At 39.1% G+C, this 25050-nt stretch overlaps 1 protein-coding gene across 1 annotated transcript in view; it reads left to right on the plus strand.

Annotated features, from left to right (window-relative positions):
• Positions 1-25050, plus strand: part of LOC120503232 (vitellogenin-1-like) — a 43396-nt gene that overhangs the window by 11189 nt on the left and 7157 nt on the right. The window contains exons 11-30 of the mRNA XM_039711558.1: positions 1482-1700; positions 3748-3965; positions 4045-4142; positions 8429-8553; positions 8639-8740; positions 8825-8944; positions 9198-9387; positions 9476-9569; positions 9683-9868; positions 14960-15104; positions 16624-16843; positions 17726-17895; positions 18535-18958; positions 19028-19287; positions 19370-19426; positions 20257-20469; positions 21470-21676; positions 22854-22996; positions 23512-23650; positions 24799-24934. Coding sequence (XP_039567492.1) covers positions 1482-1700; positions 3748-3965; positions 4045-4142; positions 8429-8553; positions 8639-8740; positions 8825-8944; positions 9198-9387; positions 9476-9569; positions 9683-9868; positions 14960-15104; positions 16624-16843; positions 17726-17895; positions 18535-18958; positions 19028-19287; positions 19370-19426; positions 20257-20469; positions 21470-21676; positions 22854-22996; positions 23512-23650; positions 24799-24934 — 3466 coding nt within the window. The remainder of the gene's footprint in view (positions 1-1481; positions 1701-3747; positions 3966-4044; positions 4143-8428; positions 8554-8638; positions 8741-8824; positions 8945-9197; positions 9388-9475; positions 9570-9682; positions 9869-14959; positions 15105-16623; positions 16844-17725; positions 17896-18534; positions 18959-19027; positions 19288-19369; positions 19427-20256; positions 20470-21469; positions 21677-22853; positions 22997-23511; positions 23651-24798; positions 24935-25050) is intronic.

Genomic DNA, 25050 nt, shown 5'->3' on the forward strand with positions numbered 1-25050 from the left:
ATTTCGCTTCACTACAGTGCTTCCTTTGGGGAAGGGAACCCCAGTTGGTTAAATACAGCATTTTTATCTTTAGATTAGCACACGAAAGAGAGTGAGAGAAAGAAGCACACAATTCATAACATTTCTATCTGAGTGTCTCTGAGTGCTTTGCTGCCAATTATTAACGAAGTCCCATGACATTGCTCGAAAATACTTTAAATATAAGTATTATGTATATTTATAAATTAACTGAGTGGTACAAAAGCCCAGGTTTTTGTCAGAATTAATGTATCCTAGCCAGAAGCAGAGCCCATTCATCAATATAGGCTATAAGGTTATTGTAACACCAATAACACCCTCCCTGTTCTACACTGCTTTTAATCAGTATGGCCTCAAAACAATTTGAGTAGTCATTAAATAGCATTTCCCAGTTCTAAAAATGCATGTCATGTTTTATGGAGCCAACCACTCAGCCAGGAACAGGGAGGGAAAGAGAAATATGTGTTTAGTCTTTGGCACTCGTCAATCCACCATCCCCAGTGAGAACAGGGTGTTCCAATTACACTGCGTGCCTGACATGATGTTTTTTCTGCAGTACATAGGCATGGCCAACATTCCTGCATTCGTCTCCTGTGTTACAATTGCTACCAATGCTCTTGAATTAATTAAATCTGAGAAGCCCTGTGTCAGAGAATGAAAATTCTTTCCCAAAGCAAATGATTGTTTAGGCTTATTCAGTGCATTTCCAGTGTCCCTTCATTTGGTCAGCAATATCAAGTAGACTGTTTCTGCACCATCAAGGGACCTCAAATGCGGTATTTTAAAATACAGAATCTGTATTGAAATTATTCTCTAACATCTCAGTTGCTTTTTTAGAGCCATTTGTTATCATTTGAAACTGTTATCTATTAGGATTTATTTCTTTGCTTTTATTCAGCCTTCAGAAAACTACTTCTAATCTTGCCATACTAATGGAAGTGTGATCCAGTTGCTTACAATGAAAGCTGTAAAATTACCTAATTGTTGACAGCGATCTCACTTTCCATCTATTAATCTACACTGAAAAGAGGCTGTCATAGCTGGTAAAGGGCACCACCACTATCCATATCTTCAGGAATGTTATTTAAGGGTCTGAAGGTTTAACTGTATCTGTATTTATATGTCTCTCACTTCAACCATGAGAGAGATGCCCAAGCAGCATTATTTCAGGGTTCCCAACTTACCTTGAAAGGCAGTGGGCACTAGGTCCAAGCTGTTATTTTTTCCTTTTAAAATCTTACTTGATAACTTTAAGGTATAGTGAGAAGAAGCTGTTCATTGCAGCTACACTTGCTCTATGAATAAAATGTTCTATTCATGAGGAAAAATAAGAATTTGAAAATATTTAAAATAAATGAATTGAACAAACTGAAATTATGAAAGTCAAACCCCAGAACAGGCTGGTGGATGGAATATAGATAAGAGCTGGAATTGAACTCAACAGATTTGTTTTCATTTTTCAGCTTCTTCATGGCTTTGCAGGAGAGGCATTGAGCAAGTCTAGCACAGAAGAAATTTCCCTGGCTTTGAAAGCCCTTGGGAATGTAGGACATCCAGCCAGCATCAAGCACATCAAGAAGTTTTTGCCAGGATATGCAGCTGGTGCCTCAGATTTGCCTCTCAGGGTCCATGTGACTGCTGTGATGGCCCTGAAAAACATAGGCCTAAAAGACCCCAAAATGGTAAGGACACAAAGCTGCCTCTTTTGCCCTTCTGACTTTCACTGACAAGGCTTCTAATAGATAATGGGCGATGGGGGAAAAACAGATCTATTTTTTTAAAGATAACATTATTTAAAAAAAAAAACTTAGCCATTCCTTGGTAGGCATGTCTTATTTCTTTTGACATTAACCTCCAGTATTTCAGACTGCAACAAAAAAAATCCCATTAAAAGGATACATTCATTGTTGTTGAAGACAAATCAGTATTTCCATTACCAACGTTTCATTTCCAAGGACATTAGACAGAAAACTAAATTATTGACCCAAATGTGTTCAGTACTACTTCACCTTTGGTATGTGAGAGAACCACAAAACAAGGTTTTCAGAGAATTGACATTTAATACTGAGTGTCACATCTAATCGTAATTCAAGACCAGATTTTATTGTAAATAGATACCAGGGGTTTGCATCCTAATTACAAATTTACAGACATTGTATGGGCTTAAGTCATAAACAGAACATTTACTAAATGTGACTTTTGTCCCTGACTGAGATAATTATTGGATCTCACATACAATGCTTATACCAGCATACTCTCATGTACCACAGACAACACTTTACAATCGTTTTCACTTTGAAGCAATTTGCTTTTAAATAGAATCCTTTTCAAGCTTTTCAAGATCTTTTTCCTGATGTTGAAATTTCTTGTTTTATATAAGTAAATTCTTAATATAAAAGTAAAATAAAAGCTTTCATTAACTATTCACCTACTAATCAGTATCAGTGTTTCCATTATACTCATTTTTTGCACGTGCCTCCCAATTTGAGTGCACATATTGATCCACAGACAATAGTGAGCCAGGGTATGCTTTTAACCAAAAGAATAAAGAAACAATTTAGTGGAGTGCAGGAGCTGGATGGGGAAATGCAGGGGAGGGAAGGGAAAGAATTGCAAGGGTAGAAGTTAAAGTATTTTCTGGGGAAGAAAGAAAGCCAATTTGGTGTTTGAGACCAACACTGCATCTCTGATTGCTCTTTGGCCTGGCTTTCCACAGGTGCCCCCAGACAACTCACTTTCATTTTCTATGCATTTTCTTTGGAGAAAATTTATCTGGAACAAGTTAATGATTGTGACCACTTTTTTATTGTTCAAAAACATTTAATGCCTGGGTTGCAGCTGGGTACACACCCATATTTGGATTAAGCATACTTAATTCATGACCTTTTTTATTGTTTAATTTGAAAAGCCTCATTTAGGCCTACTGCATCTTTTTCACCTCGTCTACATTGACATTTGATAATCAACATATTCAAATTCATAAAACCAGTCAGGTTTCTCCAAAGTTTGCTGAAGTTTCCTCTGTCATTCTTCATTACAGCTCATGGATGTGCACTCTCCAGGCAGGACAGGGCTGTGCAGAAGGTTTGCCAGAACAGTGGCACATCATCCATATCCATTTTAAAGTTAGGGCCAAAGGCTTCTGTGCCCCCCCGGAAACTGCAAAAGTTCCACTACTAAATTGGTCTTGATAGTGAATATTACTGAGGGCAAATGTCAACCACAAGTACTACTAAGGAAATTACATTTATTGCATTAAATGTTGGTTTAAGCTGCCTATATGGTATAGAGATTTCTGATAATAAATTGGGTTTTGTTTCATTTTTATTCTATTATTTAGCAGAAAGTACCCTAGAAGATCACATTATTAGAAATAAGTTGTACCTTTATGCATAGGAATAAGTGATTACTGAAATCACTTCTCAGGTATGTAATGGATTAATGAAATCTCTTTTACCTAGAGTGGGATAACTCAAAAAGGATAAAAGACTTGATGTAGAAGTTGTCTAGTGAAGTTCCTTGGCTTTGATTGTGTAGGAAGTCAGACTACGTTACCATATTTCCCCTTCCAGCCCTTGGACTATGAAACCACAAACAGTGTTGCCATAATAATTAAATAATCCAAATGTTTAGTGCTCTATTGATGAAACAGCACATTCACTGGTGTTGGGTCATTACTATCAAAATGTTTAAACACACAGTAAAACTGGATGTACCTATTATTTTCAGGTCCAGTCTATTACCCTTGAGATTTTCCTGAACCAAAAAATTCATCCTCGAATCCGAATGTTGGCTGCAGCGGTTTTACTTGAAACCAAGCCAGGTCTTCCAATCGTGATGACATTAGCTGATGCTGTGCTGAAGGAGCCTAGCATGCAAGTGGCAAGTTTCATCTACTCTCACTTGAGGGCCCTGGGTAGAAGCACAGCTCCAGATCTTCAAGTGATGTAAGGAAAATTCCCTTCCTAGAAGAAACATTTATTGCAAGGTAATTGAAATGTTAATGTGCTCACCAAACTTTTTCAGAGCTTCTGCCTGCAGAATGGCTGTCAGAGCACTAAGTCCCAAGTTTGACAAGTCTGGATACCAGTTCAGCAAGGTTTTCCGCTTCAGCATCTTTAAAGGTATGTGGGGAAAAAAATTGTACAGAATGAGAGCCCAATTCTCCTAGCCAGCTGTTAGGCTGCATGTTGTTCCTCCATATTTTCCTCTCTTCAGTGAAAAAAATATGAGAATCTCAGGCTCTCCCTTTGAAGAGTGTTTATGTCGCTGTGTGTTTTGCATTATACACTGCCAGCATGAAATTACCAGAGGGCTTGTGGGGCTCTAACCCTCCGTTTTCATTACTCAGGAAGGCACATGCTCCTGTATCAAATTCTGCATTCTCAGTGGTGCTTAACAATTTCATACCATTGTTCAGCACCAAACAAACAGAAGGGACCTAAATTACTGCTGAAGTGGATTAATTTCTACCAGTGTTGAACACCTACAACTCCTGCTGCATCCAAATGTGATGCTAAATACTCCTCACCCCAACAACTGTGGCCACTGAAACAGAAAACTCTGAAAACATTCAGATGTGACAATTGCTTGCACCCATGAGCAGCTACATCAGGTTCATTGTCTAAAGATTTTTCTTGCATCTTCCTACCAAGATTCTTTCCTAGAATGAGCAGATCCATGTGTGGTATCTGGAGACTGGCCAGTGACATGAGAGTTGCACACAAAAATGTAGATAAAACAGGGAAGGACCAGATTAGAAGACAGGTTTTGCTGGGCCACATTGTAGTTTTTTGCTATGTTCCATGTATGTTATTTTTCTCAGTAGATTTTTTTAAGCAACACCTCTATGTAAATGACCATGACAGCCTCAGTGATTTGGCATATGTAGCTGGTAAACTTGGGAGATTATAGCTCCAAACACAGTCTCCTCACACATGTTGTTTATCTATCAGGAGTTGGATGTTTTTAGAACTTTTGTTATTCACTAGTATGTGTTAAGATTCTTTTCAAAGAGACTCTGAAACATCTGAAATCCACAGTGCTGAGCATACAAGTGCTGCTGCCTCCTCTTTGGAGACAGGGGTGTGGTTTAAAAGACTTTTGTAAATCTTATTGCTGTCTTGCCCCAGTTTTGTGGGGTTTACGTGACCATTTAATGTGTGCTACAATAGAAATAAATATAAAACATACTGTAAGAATCACAGTAATATACTATACATGTGCTTGCTCCCTCAGTGATGGAGAGAGCAAGTGCCCAAAGAAACGCAGTCACTAATATACACCATGTGAACTTTTGTACTATTAAAATACATTCAGGGACAGATACATTTTCTGTTAATATGAAAATATGTGTTTCTTGGTTTGGGCACTCATTTTGTCTTCTAATTTTTGCTTTTAAAATTAAGCCATCTAAATTTTCACACAGTGAGAAAGACTCCTGCAAGCATCCCTCATACATATTGCACTCTTCTATGTGAAATGGAATACTTTATTTTGGCTGTAGCCTGGAAATGGAGTACATCAGAGAATTGCTGTTACTTCCTGGTAAAGGCCATTGTCAGTAATTTGGCTACCATGGATTGGTAGGTCCTCATCCTGAAAAATAAAAAAAAAGATCTTTTTCTCCCACATGCTAATCTTAGACTTGCATAACTCAGCTAAATTAAGTCAATCTCCTGCTACACTAGTATGGGAAGAGGATCCATCCTCCATGTTTCTAATTTGATTTGTCTCCACTAGCCAAAGGTAAAATGTGTTTCTGTGAGTCCATTCTGGACAAGTTACCATAGTGACGGCCGTAATGCACTACCTATTTCCTTGATAAAAACAAAAATCTGCCCCCAGCATCACAGATCTTTGTGGTGCTAGATGCTGAATTTTTAATGACAGGAAATAGTGTCAGCTGAATCTATCTCTACTCTGGAATTTGTCACACATGGCCACCACAAATAGTATTTCATGCTCTACACATCGCTACTGAAATCAAAGGGGTGATTCAGGTTCTGCTCAGTGTGAGGACTGTGAGAATCTGACTCTCAATATGCACAGATTCATGTGTACTGATGTTTATGCATACCAAAGACCGCTTTCTTTGCTTCCTAAGTTTTCTTTCCCCCCATCCTTGGGGCAAGACGTTAATCAGATATATGCAAGTGTCATCAAACTCTCATGGTGAAATGGCAAATATATTCTTGGAGCATTAGCACTATGTAATTCCTGAGGTATGGAAAATATTCCTTCTCTCTTCAAGTCAATGAATTCTATATATAGTCATTTAATAATTTCTAAGCAATACTTCTTATTAAGTATCAGGAAGTACTATGGACTTTTTAACTAAGGTTTTTGTAGCAAGAATGTAAAAAAAAAGCTTTAACAAATTCACTTAGAATACTGTGCCTCAGTTTTAGTGTCCTGTTCACAAAACACCTGGCTTTGCCTTTGCTAAGCTCATGCTTAGCAAAGAGAAAAACTAGTCTTCACATTTCAAAATTTCCTGTCAATTCACTAGTAAGGTCCTGGTGTGGCACCACTTAGTTGTTTGTTTGCTTGTTTGTTTTTAATAGGATCATCATTACTATCTACTGAATGTTCTCCACATGTTCCTCTGTCAAAAGTGGGGTGGCATAAATACCAGTGTCTTGATTCCAGGAATTGTGTCTGAGTCTCATACATTGTAGGTAGATAGCACCCAGCACTTTGGATAGCACAGTAGATTCATACAGCAAAACAATGAAGGCAATGTGGCAAAACTACAGTTCATAGATATTGCCCTATTCTCCAAAGGTGTAGGAACAGGAGAGGAGGGCTAGAAGGAAGCACAACAATGATGCCTACATATCCTGTCAGCCTTGTTCCTCTTGAAACCAGAGGGATTTTTTTCCTCTAGAAAAGCAGAGGGATTGCTTTGACTCATAAAAAAGGACAGGATCTAACTGTGCCAGAACTGAGAAGAATCCCTGACTGTTATCTCTACCTAAGAACATTATGGATGATATATCTAAGTAGAGAAATAAATATAAACAAATTGTTTGCTCAAAGTTCATTCACAACTTATCAATAATTTAACAACTGGTGCGTTTCATGTAAGGGTTACAGCATTTGGGACTAGATTTATTAAGTAGTTTTTGAGTCATTTGAGAGACAAATCTACAGCTCACCATCTGTCCTTACAGGACATCTGTATCACTTTCCCTGAACTATTAGCAAAGGGTGGCAAATCTGTTTTCATTTCTCATCTCCTTAGTCAAGGTGCCCTAAATGACGTTTCATAAAAGCATTTCATAAGCTGATTTTACAGAGTGTGACTGGATGTAAATGATATGGACAGGCATATTTTCCATACTTGGAGAAGTTCACATGGTGGGCCCATAGGAATTTCAGGAGGTTTAACAAGACCAAGTGCCAGATGCTTTACATGGGTCAGGGCAGCCCTCCATATCAATCCAGGCTGGGGGTGAACAGATCAAAAGCCCTGCCAAGAAGGACTCGGGGGGCTGGAGAAGGAGAGCCTGGACATGAGCCAGCCATGTGGACTTGTAGCTCAGAAAGCCAATCGTGTCCTGAGCTTCAGCAAAAGAAGCCAGACCAGCAGGACAAGGGGAAAATTCTGCACCTCTCCTCTGTTCTTGTGAGCCCCACCTGCAGTGCTGCATCCAGCTCTGGGGCCCTCAGCACTGGAGAGACATGGACCTGTTGGAGCAAGTCTTAAGGAGGACCAGAAAGATGATCAGATGGGTTGAACACCTCTCCTATGAGTAAAGGCTAAGAGAATTGGGACTGGAAATCCCAATAAGTCTGGAAAAGAGGTGGCTCTGGGGTGACCTAATTGTGTCCTTCCAGCACCTGAAGGGAGTGTGCAAGAGACCTGGAGAGCAGCTTTGCACAAAGGCAAGGAGTGACAGGATAAGGGGGAATGTGTTCAAACTGAAAGGGAATCAGTTTATATTAGATATTATGAAGAAATTCTTTACTATGAGGGTGATCAGGCACTGGCAAGCTTGCCCAGAGAGGTTGTGGATGCCCCAGTTCTGGAAGTATTCAAGGCCAGGTTGGATGCAGATTTGAGCAAACTGGTCTACTGGAGGGTGCCCATGCCCATGGCAAAAAGGTTGGAACTGGATGATCCTTGAGGTTGCTTTCAACCCAAACCATACTATGATTCTATGATATAGCAAAAGCAACTGGAAAAATGGCATAACCACCACGCAGTGACCAGTGAGCTTGTAGCTTTGCCCATTATTAGTTTAAAATTCAGAATATTTTGTTATAACTGTTATAACCAGTTTTATAGCTAAGTTTTCTGGCCTTGCCCATATGACATTGGTTATTAAATTAGTAAATAGATATAATCTGCACACTCTGACCTAAAAACTAACTGTGCTGTGTCTTACTGCCTATTTCCCTGCAGAGTTCCTTATGAGCGGTCTGGCAGCTAAATATTTGGTATTGAATGATGCAGGTAGCTTAATTCCAACTGTAGCACTGTCCCAGCTGCGGACACATTTCCTTGGAAGAGTGGCTGATCCCTTGGAGGTAATTTGGTCTACCCACAGTTTGCCTTCTAATCCCTTCTTACAACCATCCTCCACTGGCATCTGTGCTTTACTTCTTCCCACAGGTAGGAATAACAGCTGAAGGACTGCAGGAGCTGTTTGCCAAAGGTTACACTCCTGACAGGGACTGGGAGACTGACTATGACTTCAAGAAAATCCTGAAAAGGGTAAATTCTGGGGCAAAAGAAAATCTCTGATATTGCTTTCTCAGATGTTATGAAGAATCAGGCTTTTTTCATCTTCTCACACAGCTCTCTGACTGGAAGGCATTCTCCAGTGACAAACCTTTTGCATCAGGCTACTTGAAGATGTTTGGCCAAGAGCTGTTTTTTGGTGGACTTGATAAAAACGCCATCCAAAATGCACTGCAGGTATCATTTTTAAAGCACCACTACCCAAGCATCAAAAGCTCTAAAATACTGTTAGTTTCATATATTCTCTCCCTTTTATAAATTCATGGTTGGGTTTTTTGTCTCTAGTATTAATCAAGGCAAATAAGGTCAAGCTTTGATCAGGATTATTTATAATGATTGCTGGCAGAATTTCCCCTGAGGCGTAGTTAATGACACGGATCATGATATTCAAGTTCTGCTTATTTAGACATGTTGAACTCTGTAATTGCAGGCATGGTATGGATCTGATGAAAAAATCCCTTCACTAAGGAGAATAATCAGTAGCCTTCAAAGTGGTGTAGGGAGGCAGTGGACCAAAGCTCTCCTGTCCTCTGAGATCCGCCGCATTGTGCCCACCTGCACTGGCTTCCCGACAGAGACCAGCTTCTATTACTCTTCTATCACAAAAGTGGCAGGAAATGGTAGCGTATCTCATTGCCTTAGCAGTACAAACATTCTTGCTAGGACTGGAGGGCGTTTTTAACCCTTTCCTTGCTTTCTTTTTAATAGTTCAAGCACAGATTACACCTTCTCCAAAGTCTGATTTCAGATTGACTGAGTTACTAAATGCCAATATTAGGTTGAGATCCAAAACAAGTCTAAGGTAGGTATTTAGTATAAAATAAAAAAATATATATTTTCAAGTGACAGAGACCACAAATATCCAGCAGCTGAATATTGCATGAACATAATTATCCCCTCCTTCTACCTTTTCAGCATGGCCAAGGAGATGACCTTTGTAATGGGAATTAACACACACACCGTCCAGGCAGGGCTGGAAGCACGCACCAAAATGAATGCTCATGTACCTGTGAGTGTTGTTGCCACTATCCAGATGAAGGAAAAAAGTATCAAAATTGAAATTCCGCCGTGTAAAGATGAGACTAACGTAATTACCATAAGGTAAGACATAGCACTTAGTATCTTTCTACGTAGCAAAGCAGTTACCCAGTTATATTTAGGAATCTTGTGTCTGACTTACAGCTCAGATAAGTGGTGGTGATTGGTATAGTTAATGTTTTTTTTTAATGAAGTGACATGCACTAAAGCTTTACTTGAATATATGTGTTACTTTCTGTGATCTTCACCTGAAAATCCTCCTTAGGACTATATCTCAGTTGTTGAGATCCATAAACTATCTGAAACACAAATTACATAAAATTTCTATCCTGATACAAATATTTGAACTGGAAACACTAGGTAAAATACAAGCCAGATTAATCTTATCAGTCAGAACAGTTAACCCATCTATATTTGCATGAGATGCCTTGAAGCATAGAGGGTTTGGTGTTTCTTATGTTTTTACCTTGTTCCCCTGTGGCTGCCATTTGGTTTTCTTACCTGTTAGGTCTCCTTGATTTATTATCAGTGCAAGCAATTACAATACACTCTGGAAAACTGTTGTAGCCAGATGCCAAACAAATGAAAACAGATGGAAATACAAATGCAAAGAGCAGGAGGAAACAGAAAGAATATGTCCAAAGAATCAAAGCAGTAGACCAAACTTAGAAAACCTTCTCACACACACACATGAAAAAAAAAAAACTGAGGAAGAGAAGCTGAAAATTCTTCACAAAGGAAAAATCTTCACTCACAACAGAAATCGACAATTATACAAACCACTGAAATGTTAACAAGTTTCTGCTCTAGGAATACAGCCGTAACAAAAGAGATCAGTTGCTTGATCCAGCTGCAATTAGCATTCATGGCTGCTGGCCCAGAGATGCTCTGCAGGTCTCCTCAATTTAGCCACCAGTTAGACTAATCATTATTTTCCCTTGTCCTTCAATAGTCACAGACCATTTGACGTTCATTTGATATCTCATCCTGCTCCCTAAGACAATTCCTGCATTCCATCAAGTGTGGTTATAATAAGGTTCTCTCCATGCAGAGGTAGGAAGGGTCTCAGCATTTCAGAGATGAAAAGTTAGCTGTGTGGTTTTTATGGTTCTGTTTCTTATGGAGGCCAGGACAGTCTGCTTCTAAGGTCATCAGGGACAGCAGGCAACAGCTCTCACTAATTCCCACTGTTAGAGAGAGTGAGGCAGGTATTAATGAACTCAATAAGCACACTGAACTGAAATGAGAATATTGAATACTGATAGGGAGTTTAGAGCCTCAAGCAGAGAGAAATATTAGCAGAAGGATCTTCCCTGCAAATAGATAAAAAATATTCTCATCCTTACACTTAAGGGGAGATCAAATGAGACACAAAAATGGTTAAATGCATTGCCATAAAGCAGAAAGCAAGTCAGTATCAGAAACAAGGTATTACAGCAGAGAAGCCCATGAGTTCCAGCACAAGCCCTGCTCTAGACCCTGCAGCATTACCATTTATAAAGTGAAGTAGTCACTTGGAAATAGCTCCATAATGCCAAGTATATGAGAAAGCTAATACTCACTAGATGACTTCTAGCACCATCAATTTCTCTCCAAAAAGCATTTCCATTCACTGTTACAAAACAAATGGCCAGTGGAAACCACACAGAGCAATGAAACAGCAATGAGTGCAAGTGAAGGCAAAGCAATAACTAGAGAATGTAACACTGAACTGCATCACTGAGGAGGTCAAAGACCAAGCAAAGTAAAATCTTAGAGGCATGAAGAGAAACAAGCGGGCACGGTAGAGAGAAAGGAGATAAATATATAGATATATAAATATATAGATATATCTGTATATAGCTATATAGACTGAGTTTCAAAAATTAATTCAACATAGTCTTTTTCTTCCTTTTACATAGATCTACCAAATAATAAAGATCCAATTGATGTCAATGTTTATAGATATTGTGACACCTTCCCTTGTTAGATTTAAATTCCCCATTTAAAGAAATAGTTCTAGAAAGCTGTTGATCTTTCATGTGTTTGTAAGCTCTGTTCAAATTATTTTCATATTGGGCACTGTCTTGATGTCCAGCAGGTTACCTTCTACAGTCCCATGGCATTAAAGCTAGACAGGATGTGGTATTATTTTCCCCATCATCTCTCACATTCAGGCACAGGAAGCAAACAGTTTTCAATAGCATTAAGTTCATTTATATCCTACACACCATAAAGGTTATAACCTGTCACAGCAGTGGGATTTATATAAATTTTCAAGAGCCAAAGAGAAATTCAGGTTAGTAATCACAGGCTCAAAAGAAGAAGAAGGAAAAAAAAAAACCAAACTTTGGTGATAGAGAGGTTGCATTCCCAAGACAAATCAGCACATTATGGGCTCAGCTCTCTCTATAGCAGAAATCAGAGCACAGTAATTAATCGTACTATGGAGAGAATATATAGCATGTGTTTCAATTCAATCCTATCAAAATTTAATTAAAATAATGGTTATTTTTAAGGCTCTTTTAACATAATTATTTAGTATACTACAGATGGCTACTTCAACATACTTTTAAACAAAATTTACAAGAAGTAAAAATCAAATAAATTTCAGGGGAAATTAGAGCTCTGTGATTAAAGTATAAATATGGAGAGCTGCCAGAGAATGCACTTTGCTAATATACCACATATTCATAATGACAGCCTACTGAAGTATATACATAATCATGAATAGAGCTTGTATCATAAGGTCTTTTGCTTATTTTAGCTGTAGGATAAGCAGAAATTGCTTCACATAGGCATCTTATTTGTAAGATGAGCCAGGTAATTAGAAGTCTCTTTGTCCAACATGACTGCACCATGTGTAGCAGAAAATGCAGAAGAGGCAGCATATGCTGTGATCTTGTTGAGGCAGCGAGGTGTGTTTGGGGGGGAAGAAAAGGGAAACAGGTGGGGCTCCAAGCCTCTGTTTTTATAGTACCTTTGCACCAAAGTTGGAAGGAAAATGCATAGGAAAGGCAGATGACTTTGTTTCACCACATCAGAAAGAGACCTAAAGATCTGGCTGGTTAATTGCATCTTTTTTCTCATTTATTTACATGTGATGTCAGACTGTGCTTCAAAACCTGGGAAAATAATTCCTTGTTGATTGTTTTTTGTTTTGAACGGACATTTGTGTTCTTCTGTCCCCATGTTAGGGATGCATGTAAGGCCACACTCTCTGAAACATCAGTGTCCAGCATAGCTGAGTTGCTTGTCCCTTACCCATGCAGTGAGTTTGGCTTATATTATAGCACAGCTTCTTCTCTCATCCTAAAAAAATGCACTAATACATATTGGAAAATCTCCTTTTTATTTTTTCTCCCTTGTGTGGGATCAGAGAGAACAGATTCTTTCATACCATAGCTTTAGGCCTTCTTTGTGACTGTTTTTTCTTGTTAAAGCACCAGAGCTGGCTCTTGTAGCCTATTTTTACTGTGCTGTGTGATTCTGCAGACATTGACATGTGTCACCTGTGATGCAGCTACATTTGTCGGCTCTCTGTGCTCAACAGGGAGGAATCGATCCTTCTCTTTCATTAGGTGGCAGGAGTAGACTATTGGCATAAAAATACTAAAAAAATTGGAAAAGAAACCCCAGGGCTTTCTGCTTGGAGATCCAGCCTGCAGTTCAGTGGTCATTTGAATTATTGAATGGGATTAAAATAAAACCATTTCCCTTTTTGTCTCTTTACCCAGATGAGCTATCTGAAATGCAAGTTGATTTGTATTTTCTTTTATCCCCTCAGCTTGTTAGGGAGAATATTTTATTTCAGATTCCATTCTTCAAGGTTCTCCTATCACCCAGCGTGGAGCGTTGCTGTCATGTCCTTATCTAAAAAAAGAGAGAGATGGAAAAGAAAACAAAGCCCACAGGTGACACACGTTTTATTGAGGTGTTCCACATGAAGAGCAATTGTGTGCTTTACATTGCACACAGCACGGTAGGAGCCTTCAAGAGGAAGAGAGGGCTATCAAATGAATACAAATTCATCTTTCAAATAGGTTAGATTGGAATTGCTCAGGCTAGTACAGTGTGGACCGTATTAAAATAGAGACCATTTTGAGACCATCTTTCCATTCAGTGTCACAGCGGCCACCTCCATTGGCAGACCACAAAAGCCCCAGGGCAAAGAGATCAGCTTCATCCTTGAGAAAGAGCACATGGGGAATTTTGAGATGGATGTTAACTGATAAACGACTAATAAGGTAGAGCTAGCACGGTGTTAATAGCTGAGGGAAATGGTTTTTTGTCTCTCAAAAGCATTTCAGCTTTCGAGATGTTTCTCTGACCCAAAACAAAACTCATAGTTCACAGCACTGTGATAAGTTTCACAAAGAATGTGGGGTATGAAGCCAGGGGTTCAAGATATTTTGCCATGAGAGCCTCAGTCTGATGCTGCACCTTCTATCACTTATCTGGGATCCTGACTAATACACTTAGAATTCACAACACTGGAAACAATGTACTGAACAGGTTTACATAAATAGGCTCTTAACCTTCCTGCTCAGCTCTCTTGACCTCTTGCCAAGTCATGGCCAAGCCATGAGTATTAGTGAATTTAAATCAAGCTGGAGACACTTCGTTTCATGATTTCACACTCCTTTCTTCAATTCTTCTCTAATAAAAATTGCACAGCAAACAGATTCAGTAGCCACCAGTCCCCAGGCTGTTTTTTGAAGTTATAGCAGTATTTTTTTCCAAATAGAATGTCAAAATAAGTTAGAACTAAGGCTACTGCAGTGAACACACAGAAGATTAATTATAAAATTTAAAAGTCGAGGAGCTCAAAATAGGAGACTCAAAAATTTAAGTATGTAATCCACAGCCAGGCTTCTAAGCATGCTGTTTTTCATGGTATTAAGGCATGAAGATCCAACCAACAGTCAGGTTTTTAACCTGTACACATGATTCTAAAATTCTAACTGGGCTATCTGCCCCTGAGATTGGTCTGTGTCTTTATTGACTCTTAGCAGCCCTTGAAAACACAACTAACAGGAAGGATGCTGTAAATATCTGTAAAGCAATTTGCAAGGTATGATCCTTGTTGCTGAGTGCAGGCTACAAGGCATTATTCAGGTCTGCTCCTCAGCAGTGCTTTATCAATACGGGTTTCCTCTAATGTTTATTCTGCAGGTCTAAGACATTTGCTGTTACACGAAATATTGGGGATCTGGCTGCTAGTAAGATGACTCCAGTTCTTTTACCTGAAGCAGTGCCTGACATAATGAAGACGTCCTTCAATTCAGATTCTGCATCAGGCGAGACTGATAACATCAGGGTAAATGATGTAGTGTCTGACTATTCTCTTTTGGGCTTTTAAACAGTAGGGAACCATTTCTTTTCTCTATAGGAATGGGTACAATTCATCTCTGACCAATGCTGCTTCACTCAAATAAGTCAGGTTCAATCCAATAACACAAACAGCCCTATAGTAACATTATTTTAAAATCTGGAGTGTAATACATCAAACTTGCAACACTTTGTCTAAAGCAAAAGCATTTTCTTTGGTAATTAATTTTGCACTGCCATCTACAGGCCCATGATCTTTAAAATATTTTGCAACCATTATGGAAGCACCGCATTCCTGGGACAGTCACAAAAGTTCCACAAGATGCTCCACTGCTCGACTTGTAGAGCCAAATTTAATGCTTCTAAGCATCCTGATTCAAGGATGGAGTGCAGTTTGTGTCATGACTTTGTGAGCCAGGTTTCCGTAGAAGCCAGGATAGGCTTTCTTTCAAGATGGGCAGCATTGTAAAGGCATCGATGTGGCAATTCATTCAGACTGACAGAGGCAGGAATACGCTGTCCTGTTCTGGTTCCATTGTTGTCCTGCAGCTCTGAAGGGTTTTCAGATAAAATAAGAGATGAACAGAGGACAAGAACAGCACTTTCCTATGGAGAAGTCAATAGACAAACGTGCTATCAGTGAGAGTAGTTTCCAATATCCTGGAACAAGCTCTCTTCTGCTTTGTGCCCCTGTGCTGCCCTTCCTGAAAACTTGGCACTCCACAGTTATTCTTAAATGAGCAGCAACTGAAAAATGGCACTGAGTGGAGCATTTCTCAGTATCACTAGAAATTCCAGGTTTTTTGGTAGTGTTCATGGAATCTTGTGAGACATGATAAACTGCATAAAAATACTAATTGTAAACATGAATTATATGTGAAATGAAATCTTGTGATTATTGTGTCTTTAGGTTTTGCTTCATTGCTTCAGGAAATCATAGTTTTCATTTCATGGATTTGATTCCAATTTTAATAATTTTAATTTGTTCTTTTCATTGCTTATCACATGTAAATTACATAGTTTTTAGTGGAAATTTCTAATACATGATATATTTTGACCATTTAATTGATATAGTGTCACATTCATGTTAGACTTCATCTGAGTCAGAATTTCTGTGGACATAGTTGAAAGTTCTGTTGTCTGACATATCAAAAATCAAAGGAAAAAACTCCAGTCAGTCTAAAGCACACTCAGTTTTATCAAGAATTTGTTAACACTGTGTAATATTCCAGGAAAACAAAACTAAATATTTAGAATTAATTTGTGATATAATTTCCCATTCTTACAACCTGAAGCTCTTTTTACAGTAGGCAGTCTAATCAACCCATTCAGATGACAATTTTGTCCACTTTAAAACCAAGTTGTTCTGTGTCACTGCCTTGATATCTCAAATAAACTGGTTAATTCCCCCTGCACAGCACAGGTACTGTTACCAAGGTATGATGCATAACATGCAGGTAATTACTCTCATTTTTGTGAGTTAACTTGACGTGTGTGCTATCTAATAGAGTAGACAGTCTGCAGAGGACGTTTCATCTGGAAATCCCTTTTCTTCTGGACGCTCTTCTTCCCAAAAAGAGCCATTTGTTCAGTCCGTGTGCTTCAATGCGAGTACGTTTGGAGTTCAAGTGTGCATTGAGAAGAAAAGCGTACATGCAGCATTTATCAAAAACCTGCCTCTCTATTACCTGGTTGGAGAGCATGCCCTGAGATTGAGCTTCAAGCCAGGTAAATACAAGTGGGCACAAAAGAGAAAACAGTGGGTGGAGTTGTTTATATGCACACATGCATACATATAGATAGATACAGATGTATATATGTACATATATATTTTTTGCATCTTAAGTACCACTAAATCTACAATTAGAAGTACCAGACCAGCCAGTGTTGGCAACAGACTATGCTCACAGCAGGAATCCATTTCTTCCCCAGTCGCCTGAGCAGCAATTTCCCAGCTCTCCCAGCAATGTCACTCAGCGTGGCCAGCGTCAAGCAGAGCTGATCTGTGCCTGCAGAGTGTGTCTGATGCATCCTGAATCATTGGATTTGGGATGCAAGCACGAAGCAATTGGACATGGGCAACAGATCTGATGTAGTGTCCTGTAGCTACATTCTAAAACCCAGACTCTAAAAGGGAATTATGGATTAACCCTGCCAGGATCTAGTCCTTAATGTCTTAATCCATGATCATAAGAAATAAAAGCACAGCAGGCCACTGAATCTAGGTCTCCTAAGTATCAAACTAATGGCCTAACCATTGGGCCATTCTTTAGCATTCAAGGGTTGAGCCTCAATTCCTGTCTGATGTTTAATTCTCTAACCCGCAGTTTATCTCTTTAAACAATCCAATTCACTTGATTTAAATCTGCTGTTCATTCTGTTTATTGACTTGAAAAGAATCCAGTATCATGATGATATTTTAAATTTTTGTTGCCGAAATTTAAATTTTATCTATTAGAGAAAATTTTTAACAAAGTTGCTCAATACCAACAATAATCACTGAACACTTATATTTGAGAAAAAATGGTTAAATTAATTATGGTAAAATTGGCTTATTCTCTCATTCAGTTGCTAATAGTAACAGTAATACTAATTGTCATACAACTTCAGTTTCCACTGAGGCACCTATTGAAAAAATACAAGTCACAGTTCAAGCAGGAGACCAAGCTCCTACAAAAATGGTACGTCTAGTAACATTTGAAGATCCAGACGCACAAGCATCTTCCAGAAAAGAAGCAATTAAAAAAGTGAAGAAAATCCTTGCTGACACTGATGATCAGGTACTGCTGCAAAATTCCACTTCTGGATTTGTGGGAGACATTACACAAAGCTTATTTTTATTCCTTCTACTAAGTAGCTTCCTTTGTTTAGATATTATGCCAAAGTGGAAAATAAAGACAGACTTTTGGATACACAAGTCTTTCGGCAGGTCTTTTGTTTGCACTCATCCTTTCTGCAAGTGAAAGACATTAGAAGGAGCAGGTTGGTTTTGCATGCTTTTCTGAAAATCTCTTGTAAGAGATAAAATAGCTGTTGTGTGGCCAAAAAGTAGTCTGTTATTTACAGCTACTGCAACTGCAGCAAAATGCTCTGACACCAACCACACAACCTGCCCTGAGACAGTGACAGCTACAGCACTGTCATTACTGATACCAGTTACGTGTTTTTCTGTGGTCAACAACTGCTGCACATGCTCCTTATCACTAAAGTGTTTGTGGGGTTGTTCTGCTTATGTGTGGGTTTAACACATTATTATGAAATTGCCTTTGAATTATTGTGATGTGTTGCAAAGATGTTATCAAGCATACACCTTGTCTTCTAAGGCAGCAGAGATTCAGAGATACCTGCATCTGATTTTACTTATGCCATTCTGCAGGAACACAGAAAAATAATTTTTTTCCAATGTTACCCTTGACTAGGGGACAAGAAAATACAGGAGCTCATCATCCAGTGCCAGCAGCTCCAGTGGAAGTGCCGAGAGTACAACGAGCAGCCCCTCCAGCAGCGACTCTGATGACAGAGCATCACAGGGAGGCGCCCAGATAAATCTGAAAACAGGGCAGTCCAAAGCCAAAGGAAAGAAGTTCTACCCATTTGGGGGCAGTGGCAGTAGCAGCAGCAGTGGTAGCAGCAGCAGTAGCAGCAGCAAAAGCAGTAGTAGTAGCAGCAGTGGCAGTAGTAGTGATAGCAGTAGCAGCAGCAAGAGCAGCAGTAGCAGTAGTAGCAGTAGTAAGAGCAGTAGCAGTAGTAGCAAGAGCAGTAGTAGCAGTAGCAAAAGCAGTAGTAGTAAGAGCAGCAGCAGCAAGGACAGGAGCAGCAGCAAGGACAGGAGCAGCAGAAGCAGTGGTAGCAGCAGCCAGAGCAGCAGAAGCAGTGCTAGCAGCAGCAAAGGCAGTACCAGAGGCAGCGCAGATAGCAGCAGCAATAGCAGCAAAGCATCTGGTATAAAGCATAAGGCTAAGAAGCAGGCCAAGACCACATCATTTCCACTTGCCAGTGCTGCTGAAGGAGAGAGAAGTGTCCGTGAGCAGAAGTCTAAAACACAGAGTAGCAGCAGCAGCAGCAAAAGCACTGGCTCTTCCCGTTGGCGCAGCAAACCTGACCAAGGAGCTGAGACGAACCACTTCAAGTCCCAAGCACACAGGGGCAGTAGTCACATTTCCACAGAATGGGTAAAATGTCTAATACTTTGACCTCTGCTAGGAGGTGATCTTGATTGAGCTGTAGGTAATAACTTCTTTTGGAATTTTGCAGGAATATCACCTTCCAAAAGTATACAGTCTCCGCTTCAGGTCTGCTCACATCCATTGGGTAGGTGCCTAATTTAAGTGCACATTGCCATGGTAGCTGCAGCTAATGTGATCAAACCTGTTACTGGGGGGCTTTATTTGGGCCATTTCCCTTGACCATTCCATTACACCCAATAACAATATTGATGATGAACAAAAAAAAAGCAGATTTATTACTAATATGCTATTACACTACATCCTTTTGATGTTGCAGCACTTGCAATTCTCAAATTTGGGTCAGGACACACAAATGCAGCCACAGCTAGGTTAACAAAGATCATGGGGGAAGGATAAACAGTGGGACCTTCCAATGGAAATAGTGATGTCCACAGTTCTGAGGCAACCATGGCAAAATCATTACACAGATTTTTTCAGAAACCAGGTTCAGTACACATTATGGCACAAAGGTATTTTTAGCTTGTATTAGAAGGGTGATAATGGAGTGGCTTTTGTAGGTATTACCTGTACAGCTATTATATATTCTATGTGTGAAAGAAGAAGATGATTTATAGTGTTATTCATAAAAAAACTATCTTTTTTTTCCTCGATATGGATGTATTTGACCACTTATGAAATGCCACTTTTCATTTCCCTAGCATTAGACCCAAAAAATGTGACATTGCTATTTTCAATCAGTGTCTATGCAGTGTTTCTTTCAGCAGAGATCTCGAGGTGGATCCAAGGCACATTCCAACTAAACATAATTCATGTCTATATAGGGAAATAAAAATAACACTCTAAATATGTCCAAGTCCATCACCTATAAAGGGAGGCTGATAGCTTTGATTTTGATATTTATAATGTAATACTAGAGGCTATCTCATAGATTTTTAACCTATTTTTATTTCATAGCATCCAGATCATAAAAGATCAAGCAGCTCATCATCATCTTCCTCTGAGCTGGGAAGCAGCCACAGAAACAGCAGCAGTAGCAGCAGTAGCAGCAGCAGCAGTAGCAGCAGAAGCAGCCACCACCACCATGGAGAAAATTCTGCCCACAACTCCAGGGGGAGCAAAAGAGTCAGCATTCACCACCACAGCCATAGCTCCAGCCTGACACGTGAGGTACAATGCTGTGTGATACCCAGAGTAGCCAGGCTTAGCTGGCTGCTGAGCAGGAACTAAAATGTGGTGGCACTAACCAGTTGTTAGGCTCAGGAGGGACACTAAAAGTAAAGTCTGTAAATTGAAAGTCAACATTAATTAAGATATTTCCCCCCACAAAAAACTCAACTTTTTTTTTTCCAAATCCCTTTGTGTTAAGGTTTGTCTGTTTCCTTTCCTTCATTTCTAAAGGTATTTGCAGTATGTGAAAGCCTGGATTTGGAAATCGTACATGTTGAAGGGAATGTAGCTGTGAGTTAAAGAGGAAATAATTTTCTTTTTCCTGTGAAAGCCCAGAATACAAAATAAGTTGCTTTAGGTAAAAATGGGGATGAAATAAATAAGTCCGCCTAATTATTTTTAAATGTAAACTGGAGGTCGTGAGTGCATGCAGAGTATAACTAAAATCAGATTTTCCATGGACATTACTGATTGGTAAATGTGAAGGCCCATTAAGCACAGATTGCCTTTACCTTTATTATGCACATAGTATTCTATAATTGCACTGCATAAAGGTATCTACATAATAATGGAACAAATAGCTCTGCAAATGCAGGCAATGTCATGGGGAATTCTGCTACTAAGCAGGATTTCAAAATATTTGATTGGCTTGAAGAAACTGTAGTGTAGTAAGATAAGTTGTGTATACTACTCTGAATGTCTCTAGTACACATTGTAGGCAACTATTTGAAACATCACCATATGAACAAAATCTTGCTATATACATAAAGATAGCCTGGGAGCATCTTGGATCCCTCATCAAAACAATCACGTCTTTGAATAATTAAGTTTCCAACCAAATTCATCCTTAACTATTGTGGGTATAGAAATATGTACTGTAAACTAAACTGATGGAGGACGAGGGCTGCTGCCTGCTATCAGTGCACATTAGCTGGACTGCAGGCTCTCCAGTGAATGTTCAGAAATCCTTAAACACAGATGGTCGGGGGCTCTTTTTCAGCGCAACTTCCTGGGAGATGTAATTCCACCTGGCATTACGATTGTGGCCCAGGCAGTAAGGAGTGACAACAGAAATCAAGGTTACCAAGCTACAGCATATGTTCGTTCTGATGCTGCCAAAGTTGATGTGCAACTAGTTGTGGTTCAGCTGGCTGAAACCAATTGGAAAGCGTGTGCTGATGCTGTGATACTGCCTCTGAAAGCACAGGTAAGTGCCCAGGCAGCTTTGCACAGAGGGACATCTACAGTGCCCAGAGGAGGCACAGAGAATCTGCTGATTAAGAGTATTAAACAGCAAAGGCACACTTATTTTGAAATTTTTCATAAAGTTCGGGAAGTTTCAGAAAATATTTCACCATTAAAATAGACAATAGTAAAATTAAAAAATATTCATATACTTCAAACTCTGGCAAAAAATATTGACTTTCAAGATAAATCAAAATATAACCAGTAGAAGCATAAAAAAATTGAAAAGTTTACTTCATCACTATTTATTATCTGTTCTACTATAAGTTTTCTTGTCTGGGAATCTGCCTGGTTTTCTGTATGTAATTTATTGACCTCAAGTTCAGTTCAGATGATTAGAGCATGGTGTTGATAACACTAAGGACACTGGATTTGATCCCTGTATGGGTCACTCATTCAGGAGCTGAACTCTTTCTGGGTGGAGTTGGATGATGCTTCTCAGTCCCTTCCAAGTCAGAGTGTTCTGTGATTTCAAAAGACTCATAACTCAAATATATTTACATCACATTTCTTAGGATTTATATGAAAAGATGGGAAAAGCAAAGTGAGGTAATGGATTGATGCTAAAGAGAGCATCATAAATGAAGGAACATTCATTTATGTCCTTACTTTTTTTTTGCATATCCCTGTGCTGAGCTTCCCATGAGCTTTTTGGAGCAATTGTTTGTGCAACAAACAATTTGTGCAACAATTGTTTGTGCAACAATTTAAAAACCTCTGCTTTTTGTAGCTGAAATTAACAAATTGAGCATGATATTCAGTATTGAAGAAAGCGGGATGGGTTCAAATCAGGAGGTCTTGGGGAAGGCAAAGAGAAGTTATAGTGCAGTCCTCTTCTAGGAGAAAATACTTATTGATTAAGAAGTTACCATGTCTATGGAAATCTCAACATGTTTCAGTGGTTGCTTTGAGACAGGAACATGTGTATGTACTTCTGCACAGACCAGGAAACCTTTTTCCTACTATGCTTCAGATTTTGCATGAACAAGTCCAAATTTCTCTGCGAGCCTGTTTAGAGTAAAAGACCGGAAATATGAAGGATCAATGCACAAATTGGTGAAAGACAATATTGCATTTTGAAAAGGTTCATTCTGGGATTCTTTTCTGAACTTTGGGTGACTGTTTCCCTGTTTACAAAGGCCAGACTGCGATGGGGCAAGGAGTGCCAGGATTACAGGATAGAAGCAGTGGCTACTACAGGACAACTGGCAAAGAAGCCAGCTGCACAGCTGAAGGTGCAGTGGGGAAAGCTTCCATCCTGGATAAAAAAGACAAGCACAGAGTATGTAATTCATTATTTCCTAAATTTTTATTTGACTTTTTACCCTACTTGGCTTTTGAAAAAACACTGAAAGAATTAGATGAAATTTTTCAACCCAAACATCCTTCTCTGGGCAGTGCTTGGATGGTAACCACAAGTTCAGTGGTACACAAGTATTTTATGAATGTGTTCTACTTTTTCCACATGTTTCATATTAAATGATAGCCTCCAAATATTTAAAATGTATGCTTGATTTCATTTTCTATATTAAATTCTTTTCTATTTCTGTTCAAAATGTCTTTTCGTTTTAAAATGTTTTTCTATTCAGTCGCAAAAAATAACCATTTGAAATAGGCAAAAATAAAACCTTTCTCTTCTCAATAAAATCAACCATTTAATTTGACCCAAAGTAATATTTCCTCTACTTTTCAGATCTTCCATTTTTTCCTGAGTTTTTGGAGCTGCCCGTAGTCCTCACCATCCTATGTGTGCTTTTGTTCCTGCACCTGAGTTTGTCACATCTTGTTTATCTCTAGATTCATGCAATACATTCCTGGTGCAGCACTCGTGTTGGGCTTCTCAGAAGTACATCAGAGAAATCCATCTCATGAATTAATAGTAAGAGCAGCTGCAACATCTCCACGAACAATTGATACAGTAATTAAAGCTCCTGAGGTACGTTAAATTTTTATTTTCGTTTTCTTACATTTAATGATTTTCAACTTAGAATGTTTGTACACGTAACGTAAAGAAACAAAAAGCAAGACATTCCCTTTTAGAGAAGCTGCTGTATACCTGACTATATTAGGTAGGTGTTCAAATACATACAACAGTTCCCTTGATTTTTTGCTTCTTTGGCCCAGTGCAGTAGTAAGCTGAAAATCAGACTCTGTAGTCCAATACTTTATTTGCATTCTGAGAACAGCAGTGAGGCCAAATTGTCTCAAGTATGACTGCTCTGCACTCACACCTTTATGCATTTTTACCCAGTGTGGCTAGTTTTTGAACGAGGGTCTCAGAGCAGATAGAGGGGGCCTTGAGAACACTTTGCACTCTGCTGCAGCCACAAACAGCATCTGTGTGTGTTGGCACTCCAGTCCCACATCTGCAGCAACCATGCTTGATGGTCTGGGCAAGACACAAATGCAACTCTGTTAGTCACCCTCTCACAGGACCCTGCACAGGCAGGGTCTGCAGAGTCCCACTAATTAATTGGTCCTTGTCCACTAAATTCTTATGCACCTCTTTGAGAAAATTCCCCTATGGATTTCTGGCAAATTAATAACAGCTAGCTATTCATACACAGAAACTTGTGTGTCTTTAATGCACCACAGTACTTCAGTTCTGCAGGATCTTAATGTGATCATGAAGAAGTAGGTGCATTAGGCATTCATTTGATTCTCTTGGCAAATATAATTTTTAGCTACAGTGAAGGATCTTACCCCAATGCTGAGCATGCCGATTTTCAGCCCTTAATAAATGAGATTCATTTTTCCAAACACATCCATCATCTCAGTTACTCAACTTGTTATCTTATTTTTTACGAAGTCATTCAAATATCACTTAAACTCATCTCTATCAGTTACTTTTCAATGTTCTTAACAATTTCTCAAAAAGTCAAGTATGACTAGAAGAGATGATAATGATTTCTCACAAAGCTGAAGGTTAGGGTACATTCTGCCAAGATTAACACAACTGCAGTTGTAGAAATGCATCTTCAAGGGTTGGGTTTTTTTCCAAGATAAGAGAGCGTTTTTTTTGCAGTCATATCTTGAGCATATGGTTCAATTTATCTTAATGTATTTTCATTTCTGCTTTTTCAGGTAACACTTTATTGTCAGGGATTCCGATTGCCATTCACTCTGCCCTCAGGCCCATCTCCAGCTTACGAGACTCGAGATATCACTGCCTGGAATTTATTTCCTGAAATAGCTTCACAAATAGCACAAGAAGATCAATGTAAATGTTACTTATATGTTTGTCTCATGAATAAGCGATGGGTGTAGATCCATACTCTGCCATGGCTGGGCCTTGCCTTTCCTTCTAATGGTCTTATAGGGAAGCATAGCATGCAC

The sequence above is a fragment of the Passer montanus genome, unplaced genomic scaffold (assembly GCF_014805655.1).
Source record: "Passer montanus isolate IOZ18808 unplaced genomic scaffold, ASM1480565v1 scaffold25, whole genome shotgun sequence".
Classification (NCBI taxonomy): domain Eukaryota; kingdom Metazoa; phylum Chordata; class Aves; order Passeriformes; family Passeridae; genus Passer; species Passer montanus.